The sequence below is a fragment of the Arachis ipaensis genome, chromosome B5, assembly GCF_059453495.1.
Source record: "Arachis ipaensis isolate K30076 ecotype BB chromosome B5, ASM5945349v1, whole genome shotgun sequence".
NCBI lineage: Eukaryota > Viridiplantae > Streptophyta > Magnoliopsida > Fabales > Fabaceae > Arachis > Arachis ipaensis.
The window spans coordinates 59,594,236-59,616,568 of NC_142440.1; the positions used below are offsets into that span (position 1 = coordinate 59,594,236).

At 34.7% G+C, this 22,333-nt stretch overlaps 2 protein-coding genes across 2 annotated transcripts; both read left to right on the top strand.

Moving 5' to 3' along the window:
• Positions 1-10,365: 10,365 nt before the first annotated feature.
• Positions 10,366-16,353, top strand: LOC107640592 (putative apyrase 6). Its single transcript, XM_088486222.1, has 8 exons — positions 10,366-11,453; positions 12,950-13,062; positions 13,229-13,336; positions 13,643-13,697; positions 14,184-14,375; positions 14,517-14,614; positions 14,839-15,035; positions 15,358-16,353. Exons 1-8 carry the CDS (start codon positions 10,784-10,786, stop codon positions 15,635-15,637), a joined length of 1,713 nt encoding a protein of 570 aa, XP_088342348.1. The 5' UTR covers positions 10,366-10,783; the 3' UTR covers positions 15,638-16,353.
• A 1,323-nt stretch (positions 16,354-17,676) lies between these two features.
• On the top strand, positions 17,677-21,964 carry MS1 (RING/FYVE/PHD zinc finger superfamily protein). Its single transcript, XM_088488976.1, has 3 exons — positions 17,677-17,971; positions 19,268-19,577; positions 20,461-21,964. The coding sequence occupies exons 1-3, from the start codon at positions 17,677-17,679 to the stop codon at positions 21,962-21,964; spliced, it is 2,109 nt and encodes a 702-aa protein (XP_088345102.1).
• Positions 21,965-22,333: the final 369 nt, after the last annotated feature.

Consider the following 22,333-nt stretch of genomic DNA (forward strand, 5'->3'; position numbering starts at 1 on the left):
GAAATTGATCCGGAGAATGCAACATCTCCTGAGCCCAATGAACTCCCCATTTCTGATCTTACCCATTCTCTTTAATTTCTGTTATTTACTCTTATGAGCAATTCCATCATTCCCATTTACAATTCTGCAATTTACTTTCCGTCATTTACGTTCAGCTCTTTACTTTCAGCATTTACTTTTCTGTTATTTACTTTCCCGCCATTTAATTTTCTGCAATTCTCAACTCAACTTCTGGATTCGCTCAACTAGAACATTCCTCTAGTTAAAGTTGCTTGATCAATCAATCCCTGTGGGATTCGACCTCACTCTATTGTGAGTTTTTACTTGACGACAAATTCGGTACACTTGCCGAAGGAAATTTGTTATGAGACAAGTTTTCCGTGCATCAACCTCGTACTTAAGTGAAGAGAGCATTCACGAATGGGATAGTAGAAGTTCCAAACCCGACCACCACTGGCACCTTACTAGCAGCACGGAGGACCATGCTAATTCTTAAGTGTGGAGAGGTCGTTCGACCGATCTCCGTGGATAATAATCTCCTCTTTTCAACATCTATGGACTTTAATTCTCTTTTTTTTGTTAATTAGGACACCTTGCATGTTTAGTTAGTTTTTCTTGTTAGGACTACTTGGTTAGGGTGATGACCTCCTTTCCAAGAAACTGTGTTTTCAGGGCACCCTACCAATTTTGAAAATTTTTTTGCGATAAACTTTCTTGAAGAATGTATTTTGGAACATGGTTTTTGAGCTAAGAACACAAGCATGTGAGTTTTGAGCCTTATTGTGTGGTTACATCTTATAACCACTTATTTCCATTCTTGTATGCATCATTCCCCTTCTATGATTGTGATCTTTGATTTGTTTGATTCTTTATATCTATTATTCCATGTATACATGCATTTATATGATTGAGGTCATCATTTCATTTAGCTCACTTACCCAAATAGCCTACCTTTCATCAACCATTGTTAGCCAAATTTGAGCCTATTTAATCCCTTTTGTTCTTAATTTTAGCACATCACTACCCCTAAGTGAAAAACAATAAATGTCCCTTAATTTGAATCTTTGATTAGCTTAGGCTAGTGAGAGTGTGTATCATTTGGGTATAGAAAACTTAGGACATTGGTTGAGGTAAAAGTGTATTTTGTAGTTTTGTTGAAAATCATGGGACTGGGTACATGCTTATGCATTAAATATGTAAAACCATATGCATTGATACTTTTGTATATACTTGATTACAAAAAGAAAAAAAAAAATATATATATATATATATATATATATATATATATATATATATATATATATATAAAGAAAAAAGATATATAGAAAAAGAAAGAAAAAGAAAAGCAATTGAAGTTCAATAAAAATCAATGCATATGTGTGGTAATCAAAAAGAGAATGCATGAGTATATGGAAAAGTGAGAATCATGGGTAGCTAGGTATTGTATTAGAATTATATAGGTTGTTATATGTGTTTGGTGAGATCTTAGGTTAATCAAGGATTCAAATTTCAAGCTCACTTGACCATATACATCCCTACCTTTACCCTAGCCACATTACAACCTATGAATAAGTCCTCATGATACTTGTATGCATGCATTGAGTAATTGTTGATTGTTAGATGAAAAACAAATTTTGGAAAGTATGATTAGGGGAGGATTGAGTGACGAACCCTATACACTTGAGCGAACAGAGTAGATACACTTCCGGTGAAGGTTCGACGCTCAACTCCTTGTTCCCGGCTTTCACAAGCGTTCGTCTTACAAGTTATATGCAGTTCATTTTGATGTTTGAATTGGTAGGATTCATGGACTACAGGTCACCTTAGCCCTATATGCTCATATGTGTTCTTGGAGGATAGATTTACCCTTGACCAAGTAGATAGATACATTTACATTAGTTGCATGCATTCATTTAGGTAATTTGCACTTCATGAACCCTTTCCTCCCATGGTCTTTGGTCTTTTTATTTTTAGCATGAGGACATGCTTGGTTTAAGTGTGGGGAGGTTTGATAAATCCCAATTTTGTGGTTTATATTGTGTAGAATTTAGGGGATTTTGTCAATATTTTCCACACTTATTCACAGAAATTGCATGGTTTTGTGTTCTCTTCTTAATTTTGCTTCATGATAGAAAACATGCTTCTTTTGCCTTAAAAATGCCATATTTTGATCTTCTTCTATTACCATTCAATACCGTGATATGTTTGTTGAGTGATTCAGAGTTTGTAGGGCAAGAATGACCTAGAAGAGAGAAAGGAAGCATGCACAAGTGGAAGGAACATGAAGAATTGGGCTTTAGAAAATCGACTGCGACGCGCACATGTAGCCTACGCGCACGCGTGGGTGCAAGGAGCTGGGCATGGCGCGCGAAGAGTGACGCATCTGCGTGGATTGGCGATTTCCCCATCGACGCGTACGCATGCTTCACGCGTACGCGTGACGAGCAGCACGTGACCTCATTAATGAAATCGTAGCTGGCAATTTCTGAGGCTCTTCAGGCCCAAATTCAAGATGATTCTACATGAAAAAGACCCAGGAACTCTAGGGAAAAAAGGGGGGGGGGATCATTCATTACACACTTAGACATAATTTTGGCTAGTTTTTTGTTCTTGTTCTTCTAGAGAGAGAAACCCTTATTCCTCTCTAGATCTAATTTGATTTGATCTTCCCTTGTTGAATTCTAAATTGGGTTTTATTGATTTCTAATTTTGATTACTTAATTTGAATTCTCTAGTATAATTTTGTTGAGATCTTGTGTTAGATTTTTATTTTCTTGTTATTTCCCATTTTCTATTCATCTTATGAACTTTGTGGATCTTGAATTTCGAATGATACATTGATATTTTCCATGATTAATAGTGTTGTTTGAGTGGTTTTCTATTGATAATTGTTAGTGGGTACTTTCAATTTCCTATTTATTTGCAATTTGAATATGTCTTTTATTAATGCATACCATGTGTTTGATGAAATATTTCCTTTGATTATGGAGTAGTTTTCTTTACTCTTGGCCTAGGCTAAGGGAATTGGGTAAACTTGAGTCATTGGGTCTAATTGATTTGGTGATTTGAGAACCCTTAGTGGTCAAGTTGATACCTATTGACACTAATCCACTACTATGTCAATTGGTAGTTGGATTGGGACTTAAGAGTTGAGATTGATCAAGCCACTTGACATACCTCAAGCTTAGGAATAAATATTACGTACTTAAAGCTGTTGGAGGTAGACTTAGTGAGTTTGGTTCCTCATAATTATCAAGATATAGTTATTAGACAAGGATGGTAACTCCAACTCCTATGCCTAGCCAATAGTTCCTTTTATTATTCATATTTGAAATCCAAAAATTTCAATCGCTTAATTCTAGTTATAGTCAATTGCTTAGTTCTAGAATAGAATTATATTAGATGTTCTTTTGTTAGTTTGAAAATGCTCATACCTTACCTTAGTTACTTGATTTAGTTTCTTGCATTTTAAGATTTCTTACATGTTAAGTCTAGTAGTTTAATTTCTTGATCATGACTCCCAACCCCGAAATTCTAACCAATGTTGATGCACATGTTTGCCCATTCCTTGTGAGACGACCCGAGGTTTGAATACTTCGGTTTACTTTTATTGGGGTTGAACTTTGTGACAACCAACTCTTTAAAATTTTATTGAGAGTTGTTAGTTGGTTTGGAACTATGCTTACAACGAAGTTCTATTTCTATTAAGAGAAATTCTAGACCGACAATAATTCTTGTATCACAAGGTTTGAAGACCGCAAGACCTCCACCTCAAAATCTCTGAAAGGAAGTCGGATACCTAACCTAGTAAAAAAGCAATCGTAGGCATAAAAGAAAGGTTGTTCAGACTCTACTATATGGGGAAAACACACTCTCTCCTCGGGGTCGGCGGTTCTAGGATATAGCTCCTCTCATCCTCCCTGTTTTCACAAATACTATGGTACCTACACAACTCGTCACAATACTCCCTATCAGTTACAGGGACACCGCAAAGAACAACCCTATCTACCCAGGCCCAAAGAGCAGGGAGAACCTTAGCTGACATGTTCAAAATAACCTTGTCAGATGATAAACCCCAATTTTGTGGTTTATCTTGTGTTGAATTTGGTGGGTTTTATCAACTTATCTCACATTTATTCAATAAAATAGCATGCTTTTGTAATTCTCCCTAAATTTGTGCTTAAAAGTGAAAACATACTTTTTAGGCCTTAAAATAGCTAAATCTAATTCACTTTAATTCCATTCGATGCCTTGATATGTTTGTTGAGTGATTTCAGGTTCATAAGGCAAGGATTGAATGGAAGAAGTGAAGAGAAAAGCATGCAAAGTGGAGAATTCATGAAGAAATAAGTATTTAGAGGATTCATGGCCACACGCATGCGTCATCCACGCGTACGCGTAAGAGAGAACTTTGTCAAGGTCACGTGCACGCGTCAGCCATGCGTACGCATGAGGAGGAATTTTGGCAAGCAACGCGCATGCGTGAAGTTGGTGACCTGATTAAAGTGAAGATGTTGGGGGCGATTTCTGAGCTTTCCAGGTCTAAATCTAACTCGAATTCAAGATTGGATAAGGAGGGAGCAATTAGGTAGTATAGGAAACATGCCTTAGGTTAGTTCTAGAGAGAGAAGATCCCTCTTCTCTCTAGAAATTAGGGTTCTTAGTTTAATTGTCTGTTAGATTTAGGTTTTAATTCTTGTTTTCATCTAGTTTTTCTTGCAATTTCTTGTTTCTACATCCTTGTTCTCTTAGTTCCTTTTGTTTATTTCTCTTTTATATTATTTTTATGTTCATGAACACTTTTGTCAATTTCAATTTTCTTTAATGTAATTTGAGGTATTTCATGTTTAATGTTGCTTTATTTAGTTGTTATTGTTGATTCCTTGCATTGGGTAGTTGTAGATTTTATTATTATTGCAATTTTATGATGCTTTCCTTTTATGCCTTTCAAGTGTTTAACAAAATGCTTGGTTTAGATTTAGAGTAGTTCTTGAGCATTCTTGGCTTGGAAAGAGAAATTTGGCAATCTTGAGTCATAATACACAATTTAGATTGGTGATCTAGAGTGATTAGTTAGTCTTGTTTCCATTAACATTACTTATTGATTGGGATTAACTAGTCCTATTTGACTTTCTCTTAATATGAAGATAACATTATACCTTCTTTTGATGTTGGAGATGACGAAATAGGATTAGCTCTTGTTAAGTATTGTACGATAATTAATAACTAGGATAGAAAGCTTTGATTCTCAATCCTTGCTATGAATGCCTCTTTTTAGTAATTGTTATCTTTAGTTGTTGATTTACTTTTATTGTCATTTAGATTATAGTCTTCTTAAATGCAAACCACCCGATGAATCTCATAACCAATGATACGCATATCTCACTACAATTCCTTTGAGAGACAACCCGAGACTAATACTCTCAGTTATTTTTATTGGGTTGGACTTGTAACAACCAAAATTAAACTTTGATTGAGCGTTATTTGTTGGTTTGGAACTATACTTGCAACGAAGTTATTTCCTCTTATCGAGAAGAAATTCTAAGCCGACGATAATACTCTTTCAAGTTTTTGGTGCCGTTGCCGGGGAATTGCAATGCGTGCTTGTTATTAGTTATTGTTCATATGTGAATATTGTGAATAGCTTGATTTTTGGTTTGTTTGCTAGTTTTTGCTAGTCTTAGTTTTTGGTTTTCTTTGTTTTTTGTTAGTTTTTGTTTTCATTTTCTCTTGCTACTATGAATTCTCATCCCTTTGGCTATGAGTTTGGTTCAAACTATGTTGTAGAAAATGAAAGCTCCAATGGAGGTTTGCATCAAGGATTTGGAAATCAAAGATGGGAGGAGCCTCAAGCATATGGATACTTTTCTTGGCAACAACCTCCTCCGGTTTCTTATAGGTATAATCCAATATCAATATTCTCAAGAACCATCAATCCCATATACATCACCTCCATCTCTTTACCAAGATGCACCACCTTCCAACTATGAACCCTTTCTCCCAAATAATGAACCCTCTCTTCCACCACCTCTTTCAATGGACGAAGCTCTCTATACCTTCTTTCAAGAACAACAAAGAGATATTAGCTCTTATATCCAAAGGCAAGAAGAACAGCAAAAGGAGCTAAATAAGCTAGAAATAATGGTTGCTACCATGACTGAAGCCGCTAACAGCATGGCCTCCCACCTAAGCTTATGTATTCAAGACACTCCCATTGACGAATGTGGAGGATCAACCAAAGAGCATAGTGAGGGTGTGAGTTTGGAGCTTCAAGGTGAAAAAGAGGAGTTAAGGCAAAAATTGCAACAAGAGGAGAAAGTTGAGATAATTGAGCCAGAAGGAGCGGTTGAAGAATTAAGAGAGGTTGATCAAGAATTGGACTCAATCATTGATGAGTTCTTGTCCTTACTAACAAATCATCTCAATGATCCTATTGAGCCTTCTTCCATTGAACTTGAAAGCAATGTTAAGGAGGGTGCGCAACCTCCAAAGCATAGGATGAATGATGAAGAATTGGAAGAAGTTGAGCAAGCAACAAATCTTTCTCTTGATGATGATTTCACACCAACACATGGTCCTTTGGTATTTGAGGAGTCTTCTTCCATTAAAATTGAGGTTGACGTTGAGATGAGTTCCACATTACCTCCAAGTTGTGACATGAAGGATGGAGAAGCGCTATAAGAGGTTAGTGAGGAAGTGATTGAATGTGAAGAGCCTTGTCAAGAGGTGAACATGGAAGATGCTTGTCAAGAGGTGGATGTAACTGATGAGCGGATATTTTATACGCCTTTTGGCATCACTTTCATATAGTTTTTCGTATGTTTTATTTAGTTTTCATTACGTTTTTATAGGTTTTAGTGTTAAATTCATATTTTTGGATTCTACTATGAGTTTTTGTGTTTTTGGGCAATTTCAGGTATTTTCTGGCTGAAATTAAGGAGTTGGAGCAAAAGTCTGATTCAGAGATAGAAAAAGCACTGCAGATGCTGTTCAAATCTGACCTGATCTGACCCGTCTCATTAAAGTGAAGATGCTGGGGGCGATTTCTGAGCTTTTCAGGCCCAAATCCAACTCATTTTTGAGGCTATTTGATGCAGAATTCAAGATTGGACAAGGAGGGAGCAATTAAATAGTATAGGAAACATGCCTTAGGTTAGTTCTAGAGAGAGAAGCTCACTCTTCTCTCTAGAAATTAGGGTTCTTAATTTAATTGTCTCTTAAATTTAGGTTTAATTCTTGTTTTCATCTACTTTTCCTTGCAATTTCTTGTTTCTACATCCTTGTTCTCTTAGTTCCTTTTGTTAATTTCTCTTTTATGTCATTTTTATGTTCATGAAAACTCTTGGCAATTTCAATTTTCTTTAATGCAATTTGAGGTATTTCATGTTTAATGTTGCTTTCTTTAGTTGTTATTGTTGATTCCTAGCATCGGGTAGTTGTAGATTTTATTATTATTATTGCAATTTTATGATGCTTTTCTTTTATGCCTTCCAAGTGTTTGACAAAATGCTTAGTTTAGGTTTAGAGTAGTTCTTAAGCATTCTTAGCTTGGAAAGAGAAATTGGCCAATTTTGAGTCATCAATATCCAATTTAGATTGGTGATCTAGAGTGATTAGTTAGTCTTGTTTCCATTAACATTACTTATGGATTGGGATTAACTAGTCCTATTTGACTTTCTCTCAATATGAAGATAACATTATACTTTCTTCCGATGTTGGAGATGACGAAATATAATTAGCTCTTGTTAAGTATTGTATGATAATTAATGACTAGGATAGAAAGCCTTGATTCTCATTCCTTGCCATGAATGCCTCATTTTAGTAATTGTTATCCTTAGTTGTTGATTTACTTTTATTGTCATTTAGATTATAGTCTTCTTAAATACAAACCACCACATGAATCTCATAACCAATGATACGCATACCTCACTGCAATTCTTTTGAGAGACGACCCGAGACTAATACTGTTGGTTATTTTTATTGTGTTGGACTTGTGACAACCAAAATTAAACTTTGATTGAACGTTATTTGTCGGTTTGGAACTATACTTGCAACGAAGTTATTTCTTCTTACCGAGAAGAAATTCTAAGCCGACGATAACACTCTTTCATTAGACATAAACGCTACACCTATAAAGCACAAAATAAAGCAAGCAGTCACTAACAGAAGTTGGAACTCGGCCAATACAAGTCGCGCAAAACAACTAAATCAAGAGAAAGCTATTCTTTTCAAAATCTTTCTACACAGCAATCAAATGGTGCCCTTTTGACACGACATTATGTCAAAAGCGGCGCTATTAGGGGCAATACAACACATAAAAGATAACAGTTATAATAGCACAAATAATGATTCTTTCAAGAAAAGAAGAAGCTCTTTCAAATCTTTGGCATCAAATGTTTTCTCCCCTCAATACGGCCCGCAAAACCTCCTCCAAAACAACAAAAAAGAAAAATGCAAAGATAGCTAAACCAAAACCAACAGTAAAGCAAGTCGCACACAATCAGAAAGGAGAGCTTGAGGGAAAAGGAAAAGGAAACCAACCTCAAAGAAGATTGTAAAAAAGAGAGGAAGAGCGCGTCTAAAAAACAACAGAGCACAAACAATCCTCTTCACGCCGAAAAAAATAGATAACCCTCTAAAGCGCCAAGATTGAGAAATCTCGAGGAAACAGAAACGGGCTAAATGACACAGAGAGTACTTTGGTGAAGAAGAAAGCAAAACAACTTTTCAGAAACAAATAAAAAGAAGAAGAAGAGCCGAAAAGTCCCCTTTATAAGGAACAATAAATCAGAAACGACTCTTTTACTCCTCTTTAAAGCGCATAAATCCCCAGAAGAGAACCGCCGCGCAAAATTCGACGGTCATTAAAACTTCCCCAACAATAAAAAATTCAAAAGAAGTCGGGTAATACCGACAAAGTCAAAACCCGACATCCATAGCAAAAGCCGCAGAATGTTTGAGTCCGACCTATAAAAGGAACAAACTTAAGCAGGGGCACTGTTCATACCCTGGCCCAACAAATGAAAGCCAGGTCCAATAAAAGGCCCACCAATAAAGGTGGACTTATTGATAGATCCGAGATCCGACCTCTTTAAAGAGGTCGGACAATGACATAGAGGCCCAGTTTTGCCTGGCGTAACTGCCTCCATAAAGTCTCTCCAACCAACTCTATCTCATCTAGAAGGTAAATCCCAACAAACTCCCAAGATAAAGGGAACACTTATCTATCAAAAAAGATAGAACTATTCCAACAAAAGTGGTTATCTACTCTACTATAAATACACTGGAGCCCCAGGTATAAGGCACGTTCCAATCTACTAAAAACCTGCTCAAAACCTTTGCTAACTTAAGCACTTGCAGGTACCACCCCCCACCTCCTCACGAGGAACTCGGACAGGTGGCATCTCAGCACATCAAGTCGGACACTACACAAAGGGATCTGGACCTCACGTTCATGACCAAATCAATATTTTAGGTAACCGTTGGAATAATAATATTATATTAATAAAAAATAAATGTGTTCGTTATAAAATTTTAATTCATTTGATAACTATTTTAAGTATTGAAATTCAATTCAATTTATGATTTTATTTAATTCATTTCAAAATCCAAACTTTAGAGTTCAATACAATTCTGCCTGAAAAAATGAGAGATTTTTTTGTTATAGACAATTAATAACTAAAATTTGTTAAATATTAATTTGTTTTTGCTAAAGTTCTTTTGATAGCAGATATTAGGTTTCAGACAGTAATATGTGCAAGCATTATATGTTATATCAAAATCAACATTATTCTCTATATAAGATTGAAAATGAGAGTTGTTTTTATTTCAAACAAAGAAAATGCGAGTTATTTTAAAGAAAGAAAATGAGAGTTTAGCTGAGTTTTGATGGTTTAATTAATTTGAAATGGATTTTTTTTTATTTTATGAATTTAAATGGTTTATTATTTCCAAAAAATAAAAGAACATAATTTAATTAATATTTTAATTATTTTGTTTAATTTATAAAAGAAAAAAAAATCCAATTTAAATTTTAAAATACGTTGCTCTTTATTATTATTTTTTTTGCCCTTTTGGACGTTGACGTCTTGTCTTATTCGTCCCTGGCCGAGCGAGGAAAGAATTTTGATTTTTGAAAGGATTATTATCTACATACAAGTTATTTACACATACAAGTTTATACAAGTCATTTATATTGTATTATTTAAGAATTTTTTATGTATGTGTATTGATAAATTTTATATAATTTAAAATTCTTCTTCTTCTTCCTTGCATTATAAAAGTAAATTTTATTGAATTAATGTTAACTTGTATAAATTTGTATATCAAAAAGACTTGTATGTGTAGCAAATCTTTGAAAGTGGAAAAGGAACCGAGTCCCGGAAGTTGAGGCTCGGATCCGAAGCAAACCTACAAAACCAAAATCCGAACCAAACGAATCGAATTTGCCGTTGAGTTCCCGAATAGCGAATAGATTTGGAAACTTGGAAATCCATTGCCATTGACACAAAGGCGTTCAATTGGTTCAAATCACAAAACCTAAACCCAACCTAGCCCTCTCTCTCTCTCTCTCTCTCTCTCTCTCTCTCCCTGTTCCAAGAGAGAGAAAAGCAAGCTCTGAGAATCTGAGACAGAGAGGGGGCCAACCCAACCCATTCCTACTCCCTTCCCACATCACTCTCCTCTCTCCGGTCCAAATTCCGATCGCCGCCGCCAACTACCTCTCCGACCTCCGTCAAGCCATCTCCAATTCTCACATGATTCCCTTTCCTCTCCAACTTTGATGCGACGATCGAATGCACGAAATCGGGTGGCCTCAGATTCCAACAGCGACAATAACAGCAAAAAGATGATGGATCCGGCAATGAAGCTCCAGCTCCGTTCCGCAACCACCACCACAACCTCCTCCCCCAGCCGCCCCAGCCTCTTCCCCCGCCACATCCCCAAACCCTCCACAACCACCACCTCAAAATCACGATTCGCCTGCATCGCAACCCTTCTTTTAACCCTCCTCTTGCTCCTTACCTACAAAATCATTTCCTCAAAATCATCACCATCATCTTCTTATTCCTCTTCCCACCAACGGGTACGCTATGGTATAATCATAGACGGTGGGAGCACGGGTACGCGGATCCACGTGTTGCGTAGTGGTGGCGGCGGCGGTATTAAGGAGAGGGAGTTGTTGGATTTGGGGTCGATGAGGGTGAACCCTGGGTTGTCGTCGTTCGCGAAGGATCCAGAAGGTGCGGGGAGGTCCATTTCGGAGCTTGTGGAGTTCGGGAAGGGGAAGGTTCCCAGGGAGAAGTGGGCCCACACCGAGATTAGGCTCATGGCCACCGCTGGGATGAGGTTGTTGGGCCCTGAGGCCCAAGGGAGGATACTGGAGGCTTGTAGGAGGGTCCTCCGTAGCTCCGGTTTCAAGTTTAGGGACGATTGGGCCTCTGTCATAACAGGTTCTTCCGCACTCTTTCCCTTTTTTTTTTTTTACTTTTTGAATCAAAATGGTAAATTTTAAGTTTTCTCAGTGTGTATTCTTGATCAATGGAATGATATGTTTATGATTATGGATAAATTCTTGTCATTGTTATAAGTATTATTAACAATTTCCGTTCATGAAGCTTCCCAAAGTTTTTGGGGGTTAGTTTGATTTTCTTCTCTTTTATATCATTTTTTTTGGTGGTGAGAAAAGCTGAAATGCAGTAGTAGAAAAGTGGAAACAGTTTTCAGTGCACGGGTTTTTGTGTATGCCTTGAGTAAGGTCCCCAAGTTCGAGTAATATAATAAGTGAAAAGAATAAAACTAGCGTTATGGAAGCTGACTGAGTTTTTTTTAGTGAATAGAAGCTGACTCAGTTTGAATCAGATTAGTGCCCAAAAAATAGTTACTCAGGATTTTTCTTATAATTAGAAAAAAATTTCGGAAAGATCTAAAGGCAAGTTATGTTAGACTAGTTAATTGATAGGAACTCAGTGCTTATCAGGCTATCAATTCACGTTTTCTGTTTTATTTGAAATTTTGGGAACAATTAAAATAATGAAACAAAGCTTCATCATGGGATGAGGGGAAGGGATTAATTGTGAGTTAATTTTGTTCCTTAAGGCTGTGTTTGATTTTGAGAACATGACAAGATAAGACATCGAGAACTAGACATAAAGGATAGAGATACAAAAATTAGTGTTCTTATATTTTTTTTGGTGATAAACTAGAACAAATTATGAAAGTCCAATTTATTCTTAGTTTTTTTCATAAAAAATATAATAATAAAAAAATAATTATGAAAAATTAACAAGAATAATATGAAGGAAAAAATAAAAGATAAGTTGTGTCTCTTGTTAGTTAGTGTCTCTATGTCCTTCTTGTCAAGATAGACACAAAATACACTAATTCAGTATCTTTAGACACAATGTCTCTGTGCATGTCTCATCTGCCAAACACAATTTTGTGTCTGGTCCAGTCTCAGTGTCCCGTGCCTATAAACAAACGCAGCTTAAATAGTCTTTGTTTTGTAAATACTACAGAATATGTCTTAAGGGACTTAAAAAAATAGTTAAATATCCAAATAGTTACAACAACCAATTTCCTTTGATTATGTGTAACAAGAAGTAATGTTTTCCTTACTAGGTGGTTTAATTACATAGATCAAATGAAAGCATTATGTTTTATCATACATGATGTCTATTGGCAAGCCATTTGAAGCTTTATCGTACATCTGAGGGAAGCATAAAATGCACTGTTTGTCAAGTTGATAAAACGTTAGATGAGAGGGGGGTTCGGAAAATTTCAAATGTCAGACTTGGAGCTTTACTTTTAGGGTGCATGAGATGAGTATAATCAATCAGTTCCCATATGTTGCCAATACTGTAATGTGAATGCGATGCTTCTTCGTTATTTACTTTGAACTGTATTTGATTGTTGGGTTCTTTTGACTTATTCTATTTTGGATACATAGGCTCTGATGAAGGAATCTATGCTTGGGTTGTTGCTAATTATGCACTTGGCACTCTTGGAGGTGATCCCTTGGATACAACTGGGATTATTGAACTTGGTGGGGCATCTGCTCAGGTACAGCTTCTCTGTCCCTGACTCTTCACGTTAAAACATTTGATATTCTTTGATCCAAATTATGTATATATACCATATAATTGTATAATACAAGGTCATCCTTTCTTGGTAGGTTCATATTGTTGGGAACCATGATATATGGGTTTCTTTTTTACACTTGTTTCAGGTGACCTTTGTATCTAGAGAACTGACACAATCTGGGTCCTCACACATTGTTAAATTTGGGAACACCACTTACAATCTTTACAGCCACAGCTTTCTACATTATGGCCTGGTAACCTTTTTTCTCTCTCTTTTGGGTGGGGGGTTTAAGATATAGTGGCATGTCTGTATCTATTGTTCTTTTTGCCTCAGTTCACTACTAATGATGTATTGGGGAGAAAAAAAAGTTAATTAATGATAAATTTATTATGTTGTTCCATTTTTTTCCGAGAATGTAAAAGTTCGAATAGTTTTGGTTATCTTTTTTTTAATTTTATTTTTTAATGTGATTCTCTATGAAGGGTCATGCTTTTTAGATATAGAATTATAAAATAATGTTTGAGATTATTAATTCTTTTAATGTTAATTCATTTTGCAGAATGTTGCTCATGACTCATGGAGAGAAGCACTTGTAACAAAAAATTTTAACATGGGTAATTTACACGAGCTGCATCATTGGACGGATTTCTGTCTTGAATTGTTGAACTTAATTACCATACTCATGCTATTAACGTGCTGCACAAAATCTTACTCCTTTGATCTTTGAAAATTTACTATTATCTTGTTTTAGTGTGCAACTGAAGCTAACATGTATTAATCACCTTGGTTAGCCACTGAACTACACTCAGAAATAGTTTTTCTTATTTAAGTGTTGTGAATATTTTAGTTCTCTCAAGGAAGTTGTAATGATTTAGCACCAAGTCAAAGTTCATACCAGCATATGTTTCCTATGTTGATGAATGCAAAAAAAAAAAAAAAATGTTATCTAAGATATTCAGTTTGCCAACCCTAACTTTCTTTCTCTCTAATTTATCATATGTACAAAGTTCAACACTGTCATTGATGGCATGCAGCAGAACAGCTAACTTCTTTTCTTTTTTAGAAGGGTTTAAATTGATTCTTTATTCTCCTCAGTGCAGCTTCTCAATCTCTTCAGGAGGGGTTGCGAATAGATCCTTGTACTCCTACTGGGTACTTGCATAATGTTGAGTCATGGAAGTTCTCTCCTAGCTCAGGGAGTGATCAAAGCCAATATCAGCCAACTGTTCAAACGAAAGGGAACTTTTCAGAGTGCAGATCTGCAGCATTGATGCTATTACAAAGAGGAAAAGGTAACATTTTTATTTACAAATTTTTATTATTAGGTTAGATTCCCTTTATAAAATGAGATGCTTTACTGTTTTGCTTTAGGGTTTATTACTGTTTTGCTTTCTGTGTTAGTGGTAGTTATTTCATCTTTTCTATTTATTCAGATAAGTGTACCCATCAGCATTGTGACTTAGGATCAAATTTCATACCTCACCTTCAAGGGAGATTCTTGGCCACAGAAAATTTCTTTCACACCTCAAAGGTTCTCTTATGATTGATAGTCACGATGTAATGCTTCCTTTTGCAATGTCCAGCAGTAATTGTAGTTTTTCGTTATTGTCTAAAATGGAGGCAATTGAGATGATAGTAATGTACTGTAATAACTCCATTCGTAGACTGATGTCATGCACCATGCTTAGCTCTACCTTGTGCTATTCTTGATAATTGATACACCCTTCTCAATCTGACTCTTTGCTTGTGTGTTAGTTTTTTGGATTGGGGTCAAAGGCATATCTGTCCGAGTTGATGAGTGCTGGGCAAAATTACTGTGGGGAGGATTGGTTAAGGCTAAAGAAAAAATACATTTCTCATGATGAGGAAGATTTACTTCGATATTGCTTCTCTTCAGCATACATTGTTGCTATGCTTCATGACAGTCTTGGCATTGCTTTGAATGATGAAAGGTATTCCTGCTTCCTTCCTTTTCTTTCCCTTTCTTTTTCCTTTTATTGTTACTTTTATTTTTAATTTTTATTGTTGGTTCCATGTGATACATCCAGATTTATATGTAAATTAAAGAGGAATTATTGGCTGCACCCTGCGCCTTGTGCCATTATTATTCTGTATTTGAGCTGTGTGCCAATAATTTCATGGCTTCAGTTGGTAGCTATTTTTTCTGGGTTCATGTTTGTGTGCTTACATTTTCTCTTGTGCTGATTACCTCTTATTTTTAATCTGTCTGTTTCAATTGATTGCATTTCATTGACTTGAATGAATGCTGGCCAGGATCAAGGTTGCTAATAAGGTTGGAGATATTCCCCTTGATTGGGCTTTGGGAGCTTTTATTCTCCAAACCACCACTGCCACTGATGCAGACGTACAGAACAATCATAGCTGGGGTGCCACCATTTTCAGTGATGAATCACCTACTCTCCTCTCAGTAATTGGAATTTTTATAATACTGCTGTTAACAGCTTGGTCAATATCCAGGTGGAGGAAACCTCAGTTGAAGACAATTTACGATCTAGAAAAAGGGAGATATATAATTACGCGAGTTGGTAGATAATACATAATATAGTAGACCAGATCCATGCTTCTGGTTGGCATATGTGGAGTGACATTTATCACCTTGTGGCCATATCACGACTCACTTTGAGTGAGACTGAGATTGTACATCATTGGATTTTGGATTTTGGATTTGGATGCAGCATAGTGGAGAGAGAACTAGTGTTACATTAGTGATGACATTCCATTGTGTATTTAGTGGAATGAATTAATCAAGAAACTGATACTGTTGTGCCGTTTATGTCAGAGAGCGGTAGTGGTCGGGCCAGCCTAGGGAATGAATGAATTCAGGGTAGGCAATGGATGCTGCATCCCTCCACAGAAAATGTCTTGTTATGGATGTGGTCTTTGTACCAAACTCAGCAGCCTAAAATATTTACTGAACTGAAGTTAGCAAACTGCTACTGCATGTACAGCAAAAAGCTCTGTCCATCCCTTGCAGGGAACCTAATTTTGCAGAAGCTGATTGTGGATACGTTGCAACTTATTTAGAAGATAATATAAATATAAACTCACGTCATAGACATTCTTTAATACTTTGCAAAATCTCATAGTTAGATCAGTTATTTGTTTGTACCAGAGTTTGTTGTGTGAAGCAGCCAATCGATGCTTCAGATGATGCAAAAACAACAAACTCGTACAGTCTGGGATTGATAGCATGAATGGCATATGTCAAAGTAATATGCGATATCCAATGAATGCTTTTATTCTATGAAATATAACTAAGGGAGAGTGCACTCGAGTGTGATGGAGAGCAAAATTCCTCTTATTATTGTTGTCAAATAATATATGCTTTGGTTGCTTCCCATTGGTTGTAATGCCAACCATGCTCTACTTGTAAAACTTGTACCAAAAATTTGGCATTAGAGAATCCAGTATCTGATCTCTCGTTCTGTTAAGCTTTCTATTTTTATCTTTTAGAAAAATATAATAGTTTTTTCGCCTATCAAAAAGCCAATGTCAAATTGGTCTCTGGCAATTTGACATTAATTTAGCTTTTAAAAGATACGCGTAAGATTAGTTCAATTTCAATAAAAAAAATATTATTTGTACACTAAAATCAGTTACCAATGTATTAGTTTAACTCCAAAGAGATGTATATGGCATTGGAAAATTTTTAAGTGTATTGGTATATTGGTGTTTTAGTGATTTTTAACTGTTGATCTTAATTATATATATATATATATATATATATATATATATAATTAAGATTTATATATATATAATTAAGATCAACGGTTAAGAATTACTGAAATACCAAAAAAGATTTTTAAATATTAAACCAAGACAATTTTCTACTGGCAAAACTGTTGTCATATTAAAAGATATATTGATATCGCATATTCAATAGGAAATGATGTCATGTATATCTTGAGAGACCAAAAGTTAGTTCATTCTATAAAAACATGCAAGTATTCATTAATTTTATAAGTAAAACTGTATATCAAACAGTCTAATTTCTTATTTTAAATCTAGTCCATCATAAAATTTCTCATTGTAAACAGTAAACGTGTCATTAATAGCAAGCAATAGATGGGTATATTAATAACACTAGTGTGAAATTTAACAGTATCACCTCACGCATGAACCAGAATTCTTATGCATGAAATGCTAGTTCAATTTAACAAAAATAAGCTCCAAAACGGTAGTTAGGCAAGAAATGTTGCATTTGTCACAAGGCCTACAAGAAAGGAATCAACTAACTCTTAATTGAGCATAGAATTTGAAGGGAAAGGATAGAGGCAGGCTATAAATGCATGGTACATATAATTTACTTCAAAACACCAACCATTTCGTAGGTTAGTGCGATAAATTTTCAAAGAAACCCATTTTTGTAATCTATCATGCAAATAGAAAGCTACACAAGCAAAGTGCAACTCTCTATTAACACTTGCAATTTTATTTGGAAGCACTAAGTGTGTGAGTGTGTGACACTATATAGTATATAAGATTTTCCCTACGCTAAAGTCTAGAATCAACACATACTACAACTTTTTGTTCTTGATTTTTTTGGGCACATAAATTAAGTAGTGTAGCAAAATGTTAAATGTTGATGTGATTGGGAACAAGAAAAGGAAGAGATGTGGGAGGGTTTTCAGGTTCAAGAACTTCGGCGAACCGGGTTACCCAGTTATGTTTACTGGTCCATTTCGTGAGAATGTGAATGCACTTCTTGAATATGCGAATTTGGAGAGTAACTTGGGAATGGGAATGCCAATGTGGTCTTTTCAGCTTGAAGTTCATCACCACCCTCCTTTGCATATTTTCTTGTTTGTGATTGAAGAACCAATTGAAGCTTCTTTGAATCGCCACTGCAAGCATTGTCAATATGTTGGTAATGTTACATATTTAATTTGTTCTTACATTATTATCCATTCCAGGTTAATTAAAAACAATAACCAATAGTAGTAATAGTGACATGGTGATATGTGTTTTTTTTTCCTATTTATTTATCTAATGTAGTTACGAATGTAGCATTACTTAGAGTTTATCTTGAATAAATTTGATGATACTCGGTTTTTATCGTTGAAACTTAAGATAATCTTTTTCAATAATATTAGATGTACATTAAAATTGGCCACTAATATAAAATATATATTGAAATATAAAATACACACTAAAAATAAATTAAATTATACATGTATCTATATATATAGTAGCTAATTTTGATGTGAAAATAATATTCTTGAATCTTTTCTTTATTTACAAAGTGACACATTAATATTTTTTAATAGTTAGGTAATGTTAAACTTGATATATACCTTTATATTTTGTAAACAAAATTGTTATTAACACATCAAAATGTATTTGTGTATAAAATATATGTGTAGTTTAATTCATTTTTAAATATGTATTTTATATTTTAATGTGTATTTTATTTTAGTGATTGATTTTGATATACACCTAACAATAATATGATTGTTTTGTGAAATATGAGACTTAGTAGTTAATAGTATATTATAAATATAACATTAACTTCTTATAAAAGAGGGTCTAGAGAAGATTAGAGTAACATAGACAAATAAAAACGAGTCGTGAGAAATCTAATATATGATGTTGGATTTGCATTTATATTGAATATTATGTATAATTTTTACTTTGTATATAATTTCAAAAGAGATAAAGATAAAGATAAAAAGCCACAAAAATATATTTAGAATTAGAGACAAATTAAACAAAATATATTCAATCTCAAAACAAAAAGTGAAAAAAATAAAAAAAAAGATCACATATTCTTTGTGTTTTGTGTTGTATCCAAGTATCCATCTACCAAACATTGCCTCAGCATAGTAGCATATATGTTTATGGTATGTATGCATGATATGTACTTTGCTCATGACCTTAAATTTATTGAAAGATAATGATAAAGAGCTAACTTTTTTTGGGCTAACTTCGCTTAGTTTTATAAAAACTATTTTATTTATCTTAAATTTTAAATTCCAACCTATAAATTCTTAATTTTAAAATCTAAATTATAATCCTAAACCTTAAACTTATAGAAAAATATGAACTCCTAAAATTAAAAAAAAAAAAAAAAGAATAGTTAATAGTAACTAACTAAAAGTTAATTTCCTGTAATTTTTCTGAATTAAAATCAGTCGAATTTGATTGAGATTTCCATTTGACATAGGATGGGGCCACCATTTCATTTGCAACAAGAAGTATCATTTCGTATTACCCTCGAAGGAGGCATTGGCTACATGCTCGAGCTGTGAAGGGTGCTGTGATGCTATTGCCACAATGAACAACAACAACAACAACAATAATAATAATGGTAAGTCCAAATTAATAGAATTACAGGGCCATATGATGCATGGTGTTTTTCACTCTAATGGATTCGGCCATTTGCTATGTGTCAATGGCTTGGAAACCGGTTCCAATTTGGCTGGCAACCAGATCATGGACTTTTGGAATCGTTTGTGCATTGGATTGCAAGCAAGGTTAGTTCATTCATTTTTAAAATATATTAACGTTGATTCAGTTCTCAAGTCCTTCATTTTAAAAATTAAAAGTGAGGGAATTATTTTGACTGAAAAAATAGTATGTAAATGAATTCAGCCAGAGACCTAATTACGCGTTCTTTTGATATTTTGCATTCTTTGCATGGAAACGTTTTATTTGTAGTTTTCTATATGTTAGCATTGTGGTGAAACGATTACAACTACTTACCTAATTACCAAATATAGAAGAAAGAAAAATATTAAGTTTCAATCACTTGCGTGTTAAACCTTCTTTGCAACATATCATTTTCTCGTATAATAATATTGAACAATGAAAGTTAAAAGAAACCTTCTCCATGCATGTATGGAGTAAGAAGCATAACTAAGCAACCTAACTTTCTCATGCCAAATGTTCCGTATCTCAAGAATATTGACCCCAAATTTAACAATTGAGAAATGATAGGTGTATTATTCTATGCACCTTCCTTTTTATTAAAAACTTCTTTTTATCATTAATAAAATTTTCGATAACTTTAATCCATTTAGTTTCAAAGCACTATTAATATAAAATAGTTTTACATGTAGATTCAACACGTAATCCTATTTTAATAGAAATAGATATTTTTATATTAATTACATAAATAATCATTTATAAAAATAAATGCGTAAAATATTTTATATATATTGTGAATGTATTAAAATTAAACTTAATTTTTATTTAAAAATGGATAAATATATAATTACATTTTCTCACAATATTTTTTATGCAAATCAATTCGTGTGCAAAGAAATTGACATGCAAAGATCCCACTACACTTTTAAATATAAGGATTAACGAGGGACATATTTAACTAATTTTGGTACTTTTAATTACATGATATAGGAAAGTGAGTTTGAATGACACTGCACAGAAAAGAGGCATGGAACTTAGACTTATAAATGGAATAGCATATAGTGAGCCATGGTTTGGTCGCTGGGGCTACAAATTTGGAAGAGGTTCCTTTGGTGTGACACAATCCATGTACCAAAAAGCCATAGAAGCAATAAGGAGCATGCCACTCTACTTGCTCATACACCACATTGGCGCCAACAATTTCAACCACCACGAAGTGCCCGTCATTTTCTCACGCTACCAAACCCTGTCCGGCCAATCGCTAGTCACACTCGGCGACTTATTTCGCTACATGCTCGAGCTAAAGTCGCGCCTCCCGCGGGAGACGCGAGTTATTGGTAACAATAATTATACTTGTTCCTACAACAACACTAGTAGTACTAGTGCCAGTGCATTGGTTGAGTCCAATAATAATTGCCGTTGGTCACCTAAGAGGATTGAAATGGCAACAAGGGTAATTGTTGAGGCATTGAAGAGAACAGAGTTTAGATGGATTTCAAGACAAGAAGTTAGGGATGCCGCACGTGCTTACATTGGTGACACTGGTTTATTGGATTTTGTGCTAAAGTCACTAGGGAATCATGTTGTTGGGAACTACTTGGTACGTAGGAGCTTAAATCCTGTTACCAAAGTTTTGGAGTATTGCTTAGAAGACATTTCCAATCATGTTTACCATAATTGCAATGAAGGTAGTTTGGCCATCAATAATAGTAATAGTAACAATAATAATAAAATTAAGGATAAGTACAAGATTTCAAGGGCTCAACTTATGAAGGACATGCTTTATTTGTATAAGTACATCCTAATTGACCCTAAACCAATGATGGGGTTGGAGTTTCTCTCAGCCATACCGTTGGCGGCTAGGATAATTCTCGACACCAAGTTTCTCGTCAAAGACTACTCTGGCGAGGTTCCCACTTTTGGAGTTGAGTTAGGCTCGGATGGAAAACTGAACCTTTATTGCACAATTTTGTTGAGGAACAATTCATGCATTGATGAGGAGTTCTTGAGTAAGGCTATGCCACCCTATGAGTGCATCACTTTGGGTAGCAATGCTACAATCAATGAATTGAAGTTAGAAGTTGAGAGGAATTTTAGGGAAATTTATTGGGGATTAAGGGGATTTGTGGTAGAATCAATTGGGAATTTTAGTGCCAATAATATTATTAGTAATAATGGGAAAGATATGGTTTTGGGGCTAATTGAAGTGATGGGTGGGAAAATAGTGTTAGAGGGTTGGATTGGTGAAATAATTGGAATGATGAATAACAACATGATGATTGGCCAAATGTGTGAGAATGATCCAAAGAATGGGATTGTGGAGTGCACTTGTGGAACAAAAGAAGATGATGGAGAGAGGTTGGTGTGTTGTGATATTTGTGAAACTTGGCAGCATACAAGGTGTGTTCGAATTCCAAATGATGAAGAAATTCCTCACATTTTTCTTTGCAAAAGGTGTGAGCAAGAAATTGTTATGTTCCCTTCATTGCCATAATATAAAAATATATATACTCTGATGTAGTCAATATTTAATGTTTCTTTTGTTGATGTTTATTATTATTTGCTCATCATTTTCTCTTGTTCTTTATTCTATGAATGAATCTTATTTCTTTTATTTGTAGATTCTTATGCCGCTTTAGGTCCAAGGATGCCTTCGACATTTAACACAACGAATTCTAATATCTGTTCTTTTGGTTACTTTGAAAATTTTATTGTAAATTTATTCACAAATATAGTTATTAGTTAATTGACTATATTTTTAAGTCATCAAATACTTTTTTTTTTCAATCGGTCCAGTCCTATGTTTTAAATAAAATCACTGCTAGAGAATAATACATAAAACAAATTGGACCAAAAACTAGAT

What these genes read in the sequence shown, in the direction of transcription:
- MS1 (XM_088488976.1), top strand. Translation starts at nt 17,677, where the DNA reads ATGTTAAATGTTGATGTGATTGGGAACAAGAAAAGGAAGAGATGTGGG. An exon ending in CAAGCATTGTCAATATGTTG is followed by an intron (nt 17,972 to 19,267) that starts GTAATGTTACAT and finishes CATTTGACATAG; the next exon opens with GATGGGGCCACCATTTCATT. An exon ending in TGCATTGGATTGCAAGCAAG is followed by an intron (nt 19,578 to 20,460) that starts GTTAGTTCATTC and finishes TACATGATATAG; the next exon opens with GAAAGTGAGTTTGAATGACA.
- LOC107640592 (XM_088486222.1), top strand. Translation starts at nt 10,784, where the DNA reads ATGCGACGATCGAATGCACGAAATCGGGTGGCCTCAGATTCCAACAGC. An exon ending in GCTTTCTACATTATGGCCTG is followed by an intron (nt 13,337 to 13,642) that starts GTAACCTTTTTT and finishes TTCATTTTGCAG; the next exon opens with AATGTTGCTCATGACTCATG. An exon ending in GCTATTACAAAGAGGAAAAG is followed by an intron (nt 14,376 to 14,516) that starts GTAACATTTTTA and finishes CTATTTATTCAG; the next exon opens with ATAAGTGTACCCATCAGCAT.